The following is a 16,883-nucleotide window of genomic DNA, read 5'->3' as shown; positions in this document are numbered from 1 at the left end:
TAAGCTTGCAGATACTATTCTATGTCTTTAAGATTGTCAAAGGAAAACAAAAGAAGTACAGATAAATACAAAATAAGAGGTATTCAAAACCTTAAATAAGGAAATAAACAAAATGTAGAAACTATACAAGAGAAATTAAAGATGGAGATGTTTTGCACACTGGTGAACAATTTGATATTTTTGGGGTTTCATAATTGATGCAAGTGAAATGTCTCTACAGTTTAGCACCCCGTACAAATTTGCTAACAAGCAGCCCCTCATTGTACTTTCACCTACAAGTCTGAAGTTTGGTAGGCCAACGTAGCATGGTGAGATGCACAAGAAACCCTCTTGGAGACATACTGTAAACCCAACAGGAGGTCGGCCATTTTAATTTTATGTACAACACCTGGCCATTTTTTGCACTTTTTCAGCCCCATATTTGAGCTAACTCCTACAGTTTCATTCGGATCGACTTTAAATGTGGTCAGTATCATGTAAAGACCACGAGGATCAAAAGTTATCATACGCTTTTTGTCTACATCATGTCTTTTAACTTGTTTTAGCGCCTACCGTATTTACAATGTTGTTTTTAAACTATTCTGTATCTCTTTTATGCATGGTTTTTATGAATCTGTTATTCCATTTTGTTTATTTATAGTGTTCCTTTCTGTTGTCTTCTTGTTAAGTGTTAATGATGACGTAAAGCACAATAATTGCCTCTGTGTCTGAAAATGTGCTTTATAAATAAACGTACGTTACCTACTTACCTTACTAACGTCCTAGGTTTTGCGTGCCGGCAAAAAAGCACCTTTCGGCAAAACAACTAACTGTTGCATGTTTTTCTCTTACAGGTAAAAAAGAGGAGAAAGCAAAGAAAGGTGAGCAACACAAAGCTGCTTTAGTTCTGTGAGGTAGTGTAGTATATGACTGAGTGGATGTCTGATCTAAGGCAGACTCCTGGTTCCAGGTCCCTGTCCGGTCTTCCTGGTTCTCCCGCATGGTGCAGTGTGCGTCCCTCTGAGCAGCAGCAGGTGCTCCTGACTCTGTTGCTGGTGATTAGGACCAAGCAGATTATCGGCCTTAAGCTCAGCAGCTGCTTTCTTCTCCTGCCTGCCTGTCCCCTAATAAACTCATTACTGAGATGGGATCAGCATGCTCTCACACACAGAGAAACAAACACACACCTACAGATACCCTCACTCTCCAGGGCTTCTTCTAATCCGGCCCGTGCACCCTCCCACTGCCTGGCAGATTGAACTCTGTTTGAAGTCACACACTGAACGAAGGACCCTTCTGTGAGATGAAGAGTTATAAACACACAGCCTCAGGACAAACGTCCCTCTCTGCGGCAGAAAGAGGAACTGCTGTAACTTTATTCAACCATATTCTTTATCAGCAGGGAAAGTAAAACTCCAATTCTTCTTTGGTGGCATTCTTTTTTGTAAACGACGACTCTAACTGTGAGGTTTGTGAGCTGCTTAGTTTTTGCAAAGTCCCTGTAAATCAACAACAACACTTCCCAGCTACCGTTTTCTAGAGACGGGTACATTTGATCCTAATATAATGTAACCTTCAAGTTGTTAAAGTCTATAACAAGAATAAATACCTGTCTTAATTGGCTCAGTTAACTATTTGTCGATTATATATTTTTTTATAATGGAGGAACAAAATGTAATCGTATCTTCACGTGTGTTTAATTCCCTTGTTTTCTGTAGGAAAAAACAAGGATGGAGGCCCGGTGGAGATGCAGCCGCTCAACGATGATGGAGAACCGGAGAAGAAGAAAAACCTCAAAAAGGAGAAGTCCGTCCTCCAGGGGAAGCTGACCAAACTGGCTGTGCAGATCGGAAAAGCAGGTACGATACCAATCTGATGAATCAGTATCATCAGTATCATATCAGTATCATAGTACTCTTCATCAATGAAGCAATCCATTTCACTTTGGTTGTAAAGATGATGATGCCATATGGGTTTAATTCACTTTGAACAGGACTTGTATTCTTATTCCTCTCTTTCAGAGCTTTTTCATATTAGGGCTCCTTGTAATGTGCTAGGGCTAATTTCATGTTCATGATGTGAGTTGATTTAGTTTGACATGTGTTATTACACCATATTACTCTGTTATTACACCACGGTTACACTGTTATTAGACCCATATTACACTGTAATTACATTGTTATAACTCCCATATTACATGGTTATTACAAGCCTATTACGCCCACGTGACCCATATTACACCTTAATTACACTGTTATTAGACCTATTTTACACACGGACACATCTTGTCAAATAAATGTATCCCCAGGATACAGAAACCGTTTTAGGTTTAAGCGCCTACTACACAACAAGCAAATAGTTAAATATGAGATTAAGGATCTGCTATGAATTCATATTGTTATTATATTTCTGTATGTGACACATAGAGCCTACACATATACACGTTTTGACCCCCTATTGTCTTATAATACACTCAAAGAGGTTGCCTTTGTGTAGATCCATGATAGTTAGGATAAGAACAGTGACTTCACACTCTCTCCAAGGGTTTGTCCTTTTTGTGGACCGTAGAAAACACTTCCTTGATTACTCTGAGTCTATGAGGAAAACAGGCTTTTTATTTGTACTTAAACTCTCAGTGTCATCTCTAGGCATTGACAATCCTATCCTCTCCTTATTTTGCTCAGCATGTGTTGTGCTTATGATCAGGTTTATATCTTTATATGCGCCATCTACACCAAAGCAAATTCCTCGTGTGTGTAACCCTACTTGGTAATAAAACCGATCCTGATTCTGAACTAACTGTCATCGTCTCTCTTTGTCTTTCTGTCTTCAGGTCTGTTCATGTCGTCCATCACTGTCGTCATCCTTATCACTCGCTTCCTGATCGACACCTTCTGGATTCAGGGCGTCACGTGGACCAGCGAGTGTGTTCCCGTCTACGTTCAGTTCTTTGTCAAGTTCTTCATCATCGGCGTGACGGTGCTGGTGGTGGCCGTGCCTGAAGGTCTTCCTCTGGCCGTCACCATCTCCCTGGCCTACTCAGTCAAGGTGTGTTAGTATATAACATCACTTATATATCACGACATATTGGCACCGCTCTAAAGACTTGTAGCGTCAAGAACTCCCAATGAGGTTTGGACAAAACTTTGAGTTGAATCACTGTATAATATTCAATATGAAATACCTGAGAATATTCAACAAAAATATAACACAACCAGGGCTAAAAGAACAGTGAGTATTTGACAATAAAATGGATTTAAAAACTGGGAAATTCTGATAAAGGCATGACAAAAACAACAAAGGCGATAGTGATAGAAACGGTGTTGAAGGGGGAGACCAAGTGGTGGACCTGGGTTCCTTGAGCCATATTTTAACCCACGTGCTGTTATTTTATATGCGATTTTGTAAAAACTTTCTACAGTTTTACAGAGCTAATGCCATTTTAACATAATTTTAGTAGCACACAGAATTGATTTGGAGCAGTGACCATCTAGAAAAGTAGGTGTGTTAGTATATAATGTCACTTATATATCACGACATATTGTCACTGCTCAAAAGACTTGTATGATGAGGTTTGTCGCTGATGGACCAAAGAGTGCATTTAGGGATAGAACCAGCATTAAAGGGGAGGACTTGGCCTGTAAGTTCCTCGAGCCGGATTTTAACCCACGTACTGTTATGTTTATATGATTTTGTAAAAATGCTCTACAGTTTTAAAGTTCTAATGCCATTTTAATGTAATCTTTAGCAATCAGTAGCACCCAGAATGGCCTTTGGCTCTCCCCTGTTGGACCAATGACCACTTTGGAAAGTACGCTGATGGACCAGAGTACATTCATTGATAGAAACTGTATTAAAGGGGGAGACCAAGGGGAGGACTTGGCCTGTAGGTTCCTCGAACTGGATTTGAACCCACGTACTGTTATTTTCTATAAGAATTTGTAAAAATGTAACGTCATTTTTAGCACACATAATGTTTTTTCTCTCTTCGTGCTTGGAGCAATGACCACTTTGGAAAGAAGGCTACTAACTAACCTGAATCTCCTCCTAGAGCACCATTGTGTTCTTTTTAACCAAATCTCTCTCAGAGGGGCGTGGGGAGGGGCTCCTTATTTTCATCTAAAGTAACAGACAGAGAATCAGCACTTTGGAAACAGGGCTGAAACAGAGGGGATTATGGGATGCTGCAATGATCTGTTTGGTATTTCAGCCAATCAGAGACAGGCTCTGTTTATATCTGAGACCTGTGATATATTGATGAAAAACAGTATAATAAGGGACTTCTAAGTAACGCTGCGTTTCTTGTTTATTCCAGAAAATGATGAAGGACAACAACCTGGTCCGCCACCTGGACGCTTGCGAGACGATGGGCAACGCTACGGCCATCTGCTCCGACAAGACCGGCACGCTCACTATGAACCGCATGACGGTGGTGCAGGCCTACGTCGCGGGACAATATTACAAAAGGTTGCCGGATCCAAAAGACATCCCGGCATCAGCCATGGACCTGCTCATCCAGGGAATAGGGGTCAACTGCGCCTACACCACCAAGATTATGGTGAGCGGTTAAAAATAGCCGGCCGTTCAGGAAGCGCCATGAGAGTTAAGCATTTGGCTGAGAGAGCGGGTTGGTTTGGAGAGCAGCCACAGCTCAGGACTCATCTGATCACTGCAAGGATCACAGCACATGCATACATGATACCAACAGGTGTAGCTTTTAGGGTTTAAGTTCTGTCCAACACACTTTCAGCAGCTAATAGCTTATATTCAATTAAAGACTCAAGATGCAAAGGCTTAATTGTCATTTGCACAGTAGCTAGTGTAGTTATGGCAAGGGAACTGAATGAAAGTTTGAGGCTCCTCTAACAGTGCAACATAAATATACTGTTTAAAACTGAACCGTGAACTTTAATTAAGTATATATTATGTCAACAAATTAACAAAAGTTAAACATGTTTTATTTAAACTTAATATTATTGCTTTCAACTAACCTGAGACCTGTTGACCTAATACATTAAGTCAAAGTTTCAGTTTTTTGTGTGTATATATAGGACATAAAACAATAAAACAAATTATAATAATAATAGTGCAAGAAGAAACAGACTAGAAATGAAATTGTGCAAGACTATGTAGCGAGACGAGGTGATAAGTAATCGAAACATTCCTCATAGTGCACAATGCTGCTTTTATATTTGACTATTTATTTAGTTTTCTTAATACTTATGCTTCATCTTTATCACTTTTTTTTTAACCCCTGATGAGGTTGCATGCCGTCCAAAAAACGTCAAATTTTTTTTGTAAACAGGGGGGAGAATATCATGTCCAAAGATCCAGCCCAGGCCCTTGCATTTTTTTCATTTCCATCTTAATTCTTCTTCTTTTACCCCGTTTCAACCCATTACATTCTCAGTGTCAGAGAGTATAGCATCCCAAATCAACCCCTCATCCTGTATCCTAGATATTATCCCTATTAAGCTGTTCAACTATTTTCCACTGCTGGCAATGTTTTTATAGCAATACTTGTATTTTGTTTGGTCTGGCCTTTTGCAGACAGTTTTACATTTGCCATTGTTAACCCATTACTAAAGAATACTAGTTGGACCCCCTGTCCTTAAGTTACAACAGTCTAATCTCCAGAAGGGCTTCTTTCTATCTAAGGTCCTTGACATTAAACATATCTGTTTTCTGTTTGTTTAAATCTGTTTTTTGGTCCTGTGCTGCTGCATTTATGAGTTTGATTCCCGCACAAGATAAAGATTTGTCATGATATAAATGAACCGCCTGCTGTGCTGTAACCCCCTCTCGGCTGCTGTTTCCTGCAGCCTCCAGAGAAGGAGGGCGGGCTGCCTCGCCAAATAGGAAACAAGACTGAATGTGCCTTACTGGGATTCTCCCTCGACCTGAACCGAGACTACCAGGCCGTCCGCAACGAAATCCCAGAAGAGAAACTGTTCAAGGTCTACACCTTCAACTCGGTGAGGAAGTCCATGAGCACCGTGCTGAAGAACCACGATGGCAGCTATCGAATGTTCAGCAAGGGTGCCTCTGAGATCCTGCTCAGGAAGTACGTTTGGGAGTACTTTTGTACTTTTACTTAAAGTTCACCTATTATGCAAAATCCACTTTTTCATGTATTTTATACATAAACATGTGTCCCCTCAGTATATAGATTATTGATGAAAAACAGTATAATTGGGGACCTTTAAGTAAGATGTCGAATTAAGGAATTTTACTTGTAACAAGTTAAGTAACGAATCTGAGTACTTCTTCCACACCGCTGCTCACACAACTCTGCGCTCAGTTATACGATGATTTCATGACTCCTTCCTGTTGTTAAAGGTGCTGTAAGATCCTGACCACTACCGGCATGGCCAAACCCTTCAAATCTTCCAACCGAGAAGACCTGGTGAAGCAGGTGATCGAGCCGATGGCGTCGCAGGGCCTCAGGACCATCTGCCTCGCCTACAGAGACTTCCCCGCCGCTGAGGGAGAGCCCGACTGGGAAGACGAGGTGCACATCCTCACCGGACTCACCTGTCTCGGTGTGGTCGGCATCGAAGACCCTGTCCGACCTGAGGTACGTCAGACCAGTTGTTATACACGCGCATTCACATTAATGATCAGATATTGCCGTTTATTCAAAGAAAAACTGATGAAATACTAAACACAACTCTAAACTCTTAAACAAAAGATTCAAAGCCATTCGACGTATCTTGGGTAAATGTTCTCATCCAGATTTCACCATGCGGTCTCAATCGTGCAGTTAATTAATAGTTTGCCTTCCACTCATCGTGAAAACCTGTCAACTGTCGTCTATTAAAGGTCCAAAACCACGCCTATGTGACGCCACCATAATAATACATTGATAGTCGGCATCAATCAAAATATTCATAATATTTCATTATAAATATAAATAAGATAGAAATGCAAAATGGCTTCAACACCAGTCTTCACATAGGGTAAAGTACAAACTAGAGAATGCAATTCCTGAAGAGATTGCGGTGGGAATGCTGTATCTAAGTTATGAATGGGGGAGGAGCTAACGTTTGGGGGGCGGAGCAAAGCTTCACCAATGAAACATGAACTCTGTGTGATGGCGTGGATATTTCCAACGAGAGACTATGGCAAACTGTTCATAAGTTGTGTACGTTTGAAGAGTTTGACAATTATATCAATAGGGGAACATTTTGAAGAATTATGGTTAATATTTATGGAATTATGAAAGATGTCTAGAGTAATTGAGCTGCAGGTTTTGATGTATCAATGGAGTTTATGCGATGTAAAATGTGAGAAACAAAGGCAAGTTTATTTATATAGCACCTTTCAACACAAGGCAATTCAAGGTGCTTTACAAAAATGAAAGACATTCAGACAAAGGCATTTAAAAACAGTCCTTAAAAAGAAAAGATCAAAATATATGATTTGAAAAACTGTACTTGTATTATAATGTGACCCCAAATAAATAAAGAATTAAAAAAAAAAAAAAAAAAGATAATAAATAAACATTAAAAGAAAAAACACATGAATAAAAAGTACATGAATACAAATGACATGAATAAAAAGTTACAGTGCAGTTTAAGATATGAATAGTTAACACAGAAGTTCCACTTTACTGATGAACACAACGGCTCAGTTTCAATTAAAAGCAGCGACAAAAAGAAAAGTCTTCAGCCTGGATTTTAAAATAGTAAGAGTTGCTCTGGGGACAGAAACTGACCTGTCCCTGAAGACCTGAGAGATCTGGATGGTTCATAATTTAGCAGGAGGTCAGAAATGTATTTTGGGCCTAAACCATTCAGTGCTTTATAAACCAGCAGCAGTATTTAGAAATCTATTCTTTGACACACAGGAAGCCAGTGTAAAGACTTCAGAACAGGAGTGATGTGATCCACTTTCTTAGTGTTAGTGAGGACTCGAGCAGCGGCGTTCTGAATCAGCTGCAGCTTTCTAATAGATGTTTTAGTGAGACCTGCAAAGACACCATTGCAGTAGTCGAGTCTACTGAAGATAAAAGCATGGACAAGTTTTTCCAAATCCTGCTGTGACATTAGTCTTTTAATCCTAGATATATTCTTTAGGTGATAGTAGGCTGATTTAGTAACTGTTTTAATGTGACTGTTGAAACTCAGGTCAGAGTCCATGACTACACCTAGATTTCTGGCTTTATCTGTTGTTTTGAACATTGCAGACTGAAGCTCAGCGCTAACTTTTATACGTTCTGACTTGGCTCCAAAAACCATTACCTCAGTTTTATCTTTGTTTAATTGGAGAAAGTTCTGACACATCCAGTCATTGATTTGTTCAATGCACTTACTCAGTGTTTGAATTGGAGCATAGTCTCCTGGTGAAATTGTTACGTACATTTGTGTGTCATCTGCATAGCTATGGTAACTTATTTTGTTGTTCTTCATTATCTGAGCCAGTGGTAGCATGTAGATGTTAAAGAGAAGAGGTCCTAAGATGGAGCCTTGAGGAACCCCACATGTCATATTTGTCAGATGTGTATTTACCTATAGAAACAAAGTTGTTTCTGTCCTTTAAGTAGGATTCAAACCAATTTAGAACTGTTTCCGAAAGTCCCTCCCAGTTTTCCAGTCGGTCTAGTAATATGTTGTGGTCAACAGTGTCAAACGCAGCACTGAGATCTAATAATACTAACACTGAAGTTCTGCCACTGCCTGTGTTTAAGTGGATGTAATTGAAGACCTTTACAAGAGCAGTCTCAGTGCTGTGGTTTGGACGAAAGCCTGACTGGAACACATCCAAACAGTTATTTAAATGCAAGAAATTACTCAACTGTTGAAAAACTACTTTTTCAATGATTTTACCTAGAAATGGCAGGTTTGATATGGGCCTGTAATTGTTCATTACTGAAGCATCTAGATTATTCTTTTTTAAGAGCGGTTTAATGACTGCAGTTTTCAGGGCCTGTGGAAAAACACCTGAGTGAAGAGACTTGTTTACTATATGAAGTAGATCTGAGGCCATGCAATGAAAAACATTTTTTTAAAACCCTGTCGGAATAATATCAAGGCAGCAGGAGGAGGATTTCAGAAGTTGTATAATGTCCTCTAGGTTTTTATCATTAATCTGATGGAATTGTGTCATGGTGTTTGAATTGATATTAGGTGGACATAGGGACAACACATTTGCTGTACCTAATACAGAGGCACTGACTGTCTGATTTTCTGAATTTTGTCAGTGAAAAAGGCAAAATCATTGCACGCCCTGGTGGATAGAAATTCAGAGGCTACTGACACCGGGGGGTTAGTTAGTCTGTCGACGGTAGTTTTGGCAATGATATCAGAGAAGAAAGACTGTCGGGCAAATTTCAATTCCAAATTATAAAGGCCAAGTCTCTCTTTATAGATTTCAAAGTGAACCTGGAGATTTGTTTTTCGCCACCTGCGTTCAGCTTTTTGACACTCTCTTTTTTCAGCTCTCACGGTCATGGCCTTTCTCCATGGAGATATTTTCTTCCCAGTCACTTCCTTACCTTAGTTGGTATGGCATCTATAAATCTTTTAATTTTTGAATTAAAATGATCTACTAGCTCATTTACTGAGATGTTAGCAGGGGCAAGTGTGGAAGAAAAATTGTGAGTAAACATTTCCCTAGTATTTTCAGTTAAATATCGCTTTGTGGTTATCTCTTTTTGAACATTCTTGTGAACAGAAATAGAGCTCTCAAAGAACACACAGGAATGATCAGAGAGTGCAACATCAGTCACCACAACCTTAGAGATATTCAGACCCTTTGAGATAATTAAGTCCAGAGTGTGCCCCTTATTGTGCACATGCTGAGTCAGTCCATAGCTATCAAGAACACAAAACAGTTCTTTAGCCCCTCTGTCCTGGGGGTTGTCAACATGGATGTTAAAATCACCAACAATGACTAGACGGTCAAAGTCAATACACACTATAGACAGCAGTTCAGTAAAGTCATCAAAAACGCTTGCACAGTATTTGGGTGGTCTATAAATATTTAGGAACAGAGCTCGAGAGGAGCATTTCAGCTGAAGGGCCACATATTCAAAAGAAGCAAAGTTCCAATAAGATGTCTTCCTGCATTGAAGGCCCTGTCACACTGTCCCGAAATTGACTCCCGATGGACACACGAATATGGAATTGTGAATTTCGCACGAAGATGGCCCCGAACCACACACAAAGGCAACATTTACATTACATTTAAGACATACAACTGCAATGAAAGTACCAAAAACAATTGTTACAGTACTATGATACTGTACTGATATCTTCAGACTTTGTTCTTTACTTTATCCGTCTTTATATGTAGAAAATATTACGTTTTCTCCGTAATGTTGTTTCCATAACAACAACAACTTCCTGTCAACTGTCCTTCAAAATAATATATTATATCCTTTTTAGTTTCACAGAACACAAATTGGGTTATTTACATAATATATTTACATGATTTTGTTGTGCAATAAAACAACCCGATGGACACACGATAAAGGAAATGTTCAAATTCGGCTGTGATCGTAGCAACATCGGGCCATTCGTGAGGGCATCTTAAGCCATCGTATGTCCGCCGGTGGAGTTTCTCAGGCTCCGGCAGCAACTTCGTGAGCGGTGGCAAAATCTTTGGCATGCCAAAAAATTGCCGAAGGACCTTGCGAAGGTTCATTTTCGTGTTGAATTCGTGTGTCAATTGTGCCCTTCGTAAGGCCATCGTGAGGGCATCTTGTTATCATCGGTGCCATCGGGCATTCGCCCCGATCAGAGTGAGGGTGAATGCACCGATGATAACACGAAGATGACACGATTTGACAAGATGCCCTCACGAGTGCCTTACGAAGTTGCCGCTCACGAAGTTGCTGCCGGAGCCTGAGAAACTCCACCGGCGGTCATACGATGGCTTAAGATGCTGATATCTGTGCTGATATCTGGAAGCCTTCATTCTGAGTTTATCAACAGGAACAGTTTTTCTAATTCAAGTTTCTTTAAAGGTCCCCTATTATACTGTTTTTCATCAATCTATATATCTCAGATATATAGAAAACATGTCTGAAGTGTTTGGCTCCAAACACCAAACAGGTCATTGCAGCATTACCCATAATCCCCTCTGTTTCAGACCTGTTGCCAAAGTGCTGATTCTCTGTCTGTTACTTTAGATGAAAATAAGGAGCCCCTCCCCACGCCCCTCTGAGAGACATTTGGTTACAAAGAACTCAATGGTGCTCTAGGAGGAGATTCAGGTGATAAGGGGGGGGGGGGGGGGTACCTTGGTTGGTGATTGGCTAATGGTTACACGAGACAAAACATCGTTATGACATCATAAAGTGGCCAAAATCTGATCAGCTCATTTTCAGACAGGTTTCTATAGAAATGGATCAAAAAGAGAGAGAATCTTTGTTCCTGAAACTTTCAGAGTCTCTTTACACAGAGGGGACACATGTTGATGTAGAAGAGACATGAAGAAGAGGGGACACATGTTGATGTAGAAGAGACATGAAGAAGAGGGGACACATGTTGATGTAGAAGAGACATGAAGAAGAGGGGACACATGTTGATGTAGAAGAGACATGAAGAAGAGGGGACACATGTTGATGTAGAAGAGACATGAAGAAGAGGGGACACATGTTGATGTAGAAGAGACATGAAGAAGAGGGGACACATGTTGATGTAGAAGAGACATGGAGAAGAGGGGACACATGTTGATGTAGAAGAGACATGAAGAAGAGGGGACACATGTTGATGTAGAAGAGACAATGAAGAAGAGGGGACACATGTTGATGTAGAAGAGACATGAAGAAGAGGGGACACATGTTGATGAGAGGAGACATGAAGAAGAGGGGACACATGTTGATGTAGAGGAGACATGAAGAAGAGGGGACACATGTTGATGTAGAAGAGACATGAACAAGTGGATTTTGAATAATAGGTGACCTTTAAATCTACATTTCTTTGGTTGTTCCCATCAGGTCCCAGATGCCATCAGAAAGTGCCAGCGGGCAGGGATCACTGTCCGCATGGTGACCGGAGACAACATCGACACCGCCCGCGCCATCGCCACCAAATGTGGCATCATCCAACCTGGAGACGACTTCCTGTGCATGGACGGCAAAGAGTTCAACCGACGCATCCGCAACGAGCAGGGAGAGGTCCGTGTCGGTTTCTAATTCACATTTTAATACAGTACTTCAGATTGAAAGACCCTATAAGATGTCTTCTAGCTCCACCCTCAGGTCAACTTCACAGTTTTAGCTCCTTCTGGCTATCGGTCTGCTAAACTTATATGAATAACTGTTTTGCAACCAATGCTTCATATTTATGTCTTCTCTCTTTTTATACAGATTGAGCAGGAGCGTATCGACAAGATTTGGCCAAAGCTGAGAGTCCTCGCCAGATCTTCTCCGACAGACAAACACACTCTGGTCAAAGGTTAGTAACTATAGGAGGACAAAGAGACCTGAGGGACACAGATAGTCAAAGAGCCAAACAGGCAATGATTGAGACGTTTTTTTAATCAATTTTTTTCAAAATCTATAGAAAACAAAGCATGATTTGTGAACCCTGATATCAAATGAAATCAACGGCTCATCGCAGTGGAGAAAACTGGCATTAAGGTGGTTTTAAGGTCCGTCAGAGTAGCTTTCGTCCTGATTTGGTCCATGCGTTTGTGTCTCATTTGTCATTTCTCAGGTATCATCGACAGCACTGTGCTGGAGAAGCGTCAGGTCGTCGCTGTAACTGGAGACGGAACAAATGATGGCCCCGCCCTCAAGAAAGCAGACGTCGGCTTCGCTATGGTGAGGATTTCAACAGACTGCTGCCTTTAGCAAACTTTGTAACATTTCCCATCGAGTAGTGAGAACAATCTTTAATATCTGATTAACTCTTAAAATCTCAGAGCACTTCTTAAAAGGTTTGGACTTATTTCTTAGTGTATTGATATATATATACAATTAAAGAACAAACAAATGTCCATCAGAACATTGAACTTCCTGTTCGCTTTGTTGTGGCTCCGCCCCCCAGATCTTCAGATTATTCTAGATTTAAAAAATATTCCTGACATGTTCTGAAACAGAGCAGCTTGGAGGTTAATCTATTGTTTATTCAAATTACTTAAACTTGATGATTTATTGTGATTTCTAACATTTTTATTATCAACAATTTTATCCATTCCTCTCAGAAAGATTTAAACGACGGTTTCCCTATCCACCCACTTACTGTTTCTCAATGGGATAGTGAGACCAATCGAAATTGTGTGAAAAGCATTTTGATGGTTTTAGATCATTCATCACGTACAAACAGACAGCGGACAGGTTCAGAATCTCAATCTCAATCTTTATTTATTTATATAGCACATTGAAAACAACCTCAGTGGACCTAAGTGCTGTACAGGCAATACATACAATATAAAATAACACAATGGGAGTGAAATAATAAAACAATGATTAAAAACATGATCAAAAGTACAATAACTTATAACATATAAAAACACATTCAAATGTTAAAATGTTATGTTGAACTAAAGCCAGGGCAAAGAGGTGAGTTTTTAGCTGAGATTAAAACGTTCAATAGACTCAGCAGCCCGGATATGTACGGGTTAAGTGGAAGGTTTATAACTTTATAACCCTTGCTGTGTTGTGCAGGGCATTGCGGGGACGGACGTGGCGAAGGAGGCGTCGGACATCATCCTGACAGACGATAACTTCAGCAGCATCGTGAAGGCTGTGATGTGGGGCAGGAACGTCTACGACAGCATTTCCAAGTTCCTGCAGTTCCAGCTCACCGTCAACGTGGTGGCCGTCACCGTGGCCTTCACCGGAGCCTGCATCACCCAGGTGAGAGACACTGAAAACACTGACATAACCAGTGATGGCAAAAGTATACACATCCTTTACTCAAGTAGAAGTAAAAATACTCTGGTAAAAGATTAACTTCTTTACTCAAGTGAAAGTAAAGAGGCTTTGAAATGTACTTCAGTAAAAAGTACCCATAACTAGCAGCTGTTTTAAAGAGTACCTGACCTCCCTTTATATTAATAGAACAATAATGTCATTGTTAGCTAATGAATGTTTCCATGCTGAACAACGGCAACATGACAACGTTTCCATTGGTCCCTCTTCTTTAGAGAAGACCAGGAAATGATGGATACACGGATCGTGTTCAAATCAATAAGCACGCAATGACTCTAAAGAATAATGATCACGCATCAAACACACATTCAGACTAAAGGAACCAGCCTGTTTGGAAAATGAGAGAAGTAGAAAGTACAGGTATTTTGAAGTTCAACATGTAAGAAGTAGAAAGTACAGGTATTTGTGTTCAACAGGTGAGAAGTAGAAAGTACAGGTATTTGTGTTCAACATGTGAGAAGTAGAAAGTATAGGTATTTGTGTTCAACAAGTGAGAAGTAGAAAGTACAGGTATTTGTGTTCAACATGTGAGAAGTAGAAAGTACAGGTATTTGTGTTCAACATGTGAGAAGTAGAAAGTACAGGTATTTGTGTTCAACAAGTGAGAAGTAGAAAGTACAGGTATTTGTGTTCAACATGTAAGAAGTAGAAAGTACAGGTATTTGAGTTCAACATGTAAGAAGTAGAAAGTACAGGGTATTTGTGTTCAACATGTGAGAAGTAGAAAGTACAGGTATTTGTGTTCAACAAGTGAGAAGTAGAAAGTACAGGTATTTGTGTTCAACATGTAAGAAGTAGAAAGTACAGGTATTTGTGTTCAACATGTAAGAAGTAGAAAGTACAGGTATTTGTGTTCAACATGTGAGAAGTAGAAAGTACAGGTATTTGTGTTCAACATGTAAGAAGTAGAAAGTACAGGTATTTGGGTTCAACATGTAAGAAGTAGAAAGTACAGGTATTTGTGTTCAACATGTGAGAAGTAGAAAGTACAGGTATTTGTGTTCAACATGTGAGAAGTAGAAAGTACAGGTATTTGAGTTCAACATGTAAGAAGTAAAAAGTGGTCAGAAAAATAAGTAGTGAAGTAAAGTACTGACCAGAAAAATGTACTTAAGTACAGTAACAAGGTATTTGCACTCAACTACTTCCCACCTCTGGAAATAACAGAAGCCTATCTTAATAGTCCAACAGCGTCTGCAACCAGAACATCTAGTGGCTCCTGGCCTGACTTTGTAGCCCATGATGGAAAGGAGCAGGGAGAAGATAGTCCTATTTTACCCCTTAATCAAAAAACAATGGTCTGTCAATCACAGCTGCTCACAACCAATACTTACAGTAACATGTAACACAAAAACACATCTAAAAATTCAACACAACAATCTATCATCAGCGAAACAGGTATTTTCATACTGTTTAAAGGTCACCTATTACGCATAATCCAAGTTTTCATATATTTTACACATCACCATGTGTAAAGAGACTCTGAAAGTTTCAGGAACAAAGATTCTCTCTCTTTTGGTCCTGATCCATTTCTATAAAAACCTGTCTGAAAATGAGCTGATCAGATTTTGGCCACTTTATGATGTCATAACGATGTTTTGTCTTGTGTAACCATTAGCCAATCACCAACCAAGGTAACCCCCCCCCCCCCCACCTTATCACCTGAATCTCCTCCTAGAGCACCATTGAGTGCTTTGTAACCAAATGTCTCTCAGAGGGGCGTGGGGAGGGGCTCCTTATTTTCATCTAAAGTAACAGACAGAGAATCAGCACTTTGGAAACAGGTCTGAAATAGAGGGGATTATGGGTAATGCTGCAATGATCTGTTTTGTATTCGGAGCCAAACACTTCAGAGACATGTTTGTATATATCTGAGACCTATAATATATCAATGAAAAACAGAATAATATGCGACCTGTAATTATTATTTTCCTCATACATCATATCCATGTGTGTCTCCAGGACTCCCCTCTGAAGGCGGTGCAGATGTTGTGGGTGAACCTCATCATGGACACCTTCGCCTCGCTCGCTCTGGCCACCGAGCCGCCCACCGAGGCTCTGCTGCTCCGGGACCCATACGGACGCAACAAGCCGCTCGTTTCCCGCACCATGATGAAGAACATCCTCGGACACGCCATCTACCAGCTGACTGTCATCTTCACCCTCCTCTTCTTGGGTCAGTGAATGCAGTAAATCTCACCAGAGGTGGAAGTAGTGGAGTACAAATACTTTGTTACTGTACTTAAGTACATTTTTCTGGTATCAGTACTTTATTCCACTACTTATTTTTCTGACAACTATTTACTTTTACTTCTTACATTTTCCAAACAGCTGGTTCCTTTAGTTTGAATGTGTGTTTGATGCGTGATCATTATTATTTAGAGTCATTGCGTGCCTATTGATTTGAACACGATCCGTGTATCCATCATTTCCTGGTCTTCTCTAAAGAAGAGGGACCAATGGAAACGTTGTCATGTTGCCGTTGTTCAGCATGGAAACATTCATTAGCTAACAATGACATTATTGTTCTATTAATATAAAGGGAGGTCAGGTACTCTTTAAAACAGCTGGGAGTTATGGGTACTTTTTACTTAAGTAGCCTACATTTCAAAGCCTCTTTACTTTTACTTAAAGGTGGGGTAGGTAAGTTTGAGAAACCGGCTCAAGATACACTTTTTGTTATAATCCATGGAATGCTCTTAACATCCCGATAGCAATGAATATCTGAAGTGCTTTGACAAAAAATCCATAACAAAATGTCATCAGTGGAAGCCGTAGCGCTGTAAAAAGCACGACCAATATTCTGAGCCGGCCCGGCTAAAGTAACTGGATGGCCTACCTGCCTGTCAGCCTTCCATCTGGGCACTAACTTATCTCGTGCCCTCATTGGTCATGTGCGCGTTCGTGTGTGTTGGAGGAGGGGCTCTGTAAGGAAGTGGCAGATTTTCTCCGGTCGTGTATTTTCCAATTCTAGCGATCTCGAGCCGGTTTCTCAAACTTACATACCCCACCTTTAAGT

The 16,883-nt window shown here is 40.3% G+C and overlaps 1 protein-coding gene across 2 annotated transcripts in view; it reads left to right on the top strand.

Moving 5' to 3' along the window:
- LOC117534507 (plasma membrane calcium-transporting ATPase 1-like) overlaps positions 1 to 16,883 on the top strand; it is a 50,517-nt gene that overhangs the window by 23,063 nt on the left and 10,571 nt on the right. For both annotated transcript variants that reach the window (XM_034198715.1, XM_034198716.1), the window contains 11 exons: positions 834 to 860; positions 1,698 to 1,838; positions 2,813 to 3,027; positions 4,295 to 4,537; positions 5,802 to 6,043; positions 6,319 to 6,556; positions 11,924 to 12,103; positions 12,296 to 12,383; positions 12,645 to 12,751; positions 13,598 to 13,789; positions 15,827 to 16,040. In XM_034198715.1, coding sequence (XP_034054606.1) covers positions 834 to 860; positions 1,698 to 1,838; positions 2,813 to 3,027; positions 4,295 to 4,537; positions 5,802 to 6,043; positions 6,319 to 6,556; positions 11,924 to 12,103; positions 12,296 to 12,383; positions 12,645 to 12,751; positions 13,598 to 13,789; positions 15,827 to 16,040 — 1,887 coding nt within the window. The remainder of the gene's footprint in view (positions 1 to 833; positions 861 to 1,697; positions 1,839 to 2,812; positions 3,028 to 4,294; positions 4,538 to 5,801; positions 6,044 to 6,318; positions 6,557 to 11,923; positions 12,104 to 12,295; positions 12,384 to 12,644; positions 12,752 to 13,597; positions 13,790 to 15,826; positions 16,041 to 16,883) is intronic.

This window comes from Gymnodraco acuticeps, unplaced genomic scaffold (assembly GCF_902827175.1).
Source record: "Gymnodraco acuticeps unplaced genomic scaffold, fGymAcu1.1, whole genome shotgun sequence".
NCBI lineage: Eukaryota > Metazoa > Chordata > Actinopteri > Perciformes > Bathydraconidae > Gymnodraco > Gymnodraco acuticeps.
This window is presented reverse-complemented; position numbering and strand designations above follow the sequence as displayed.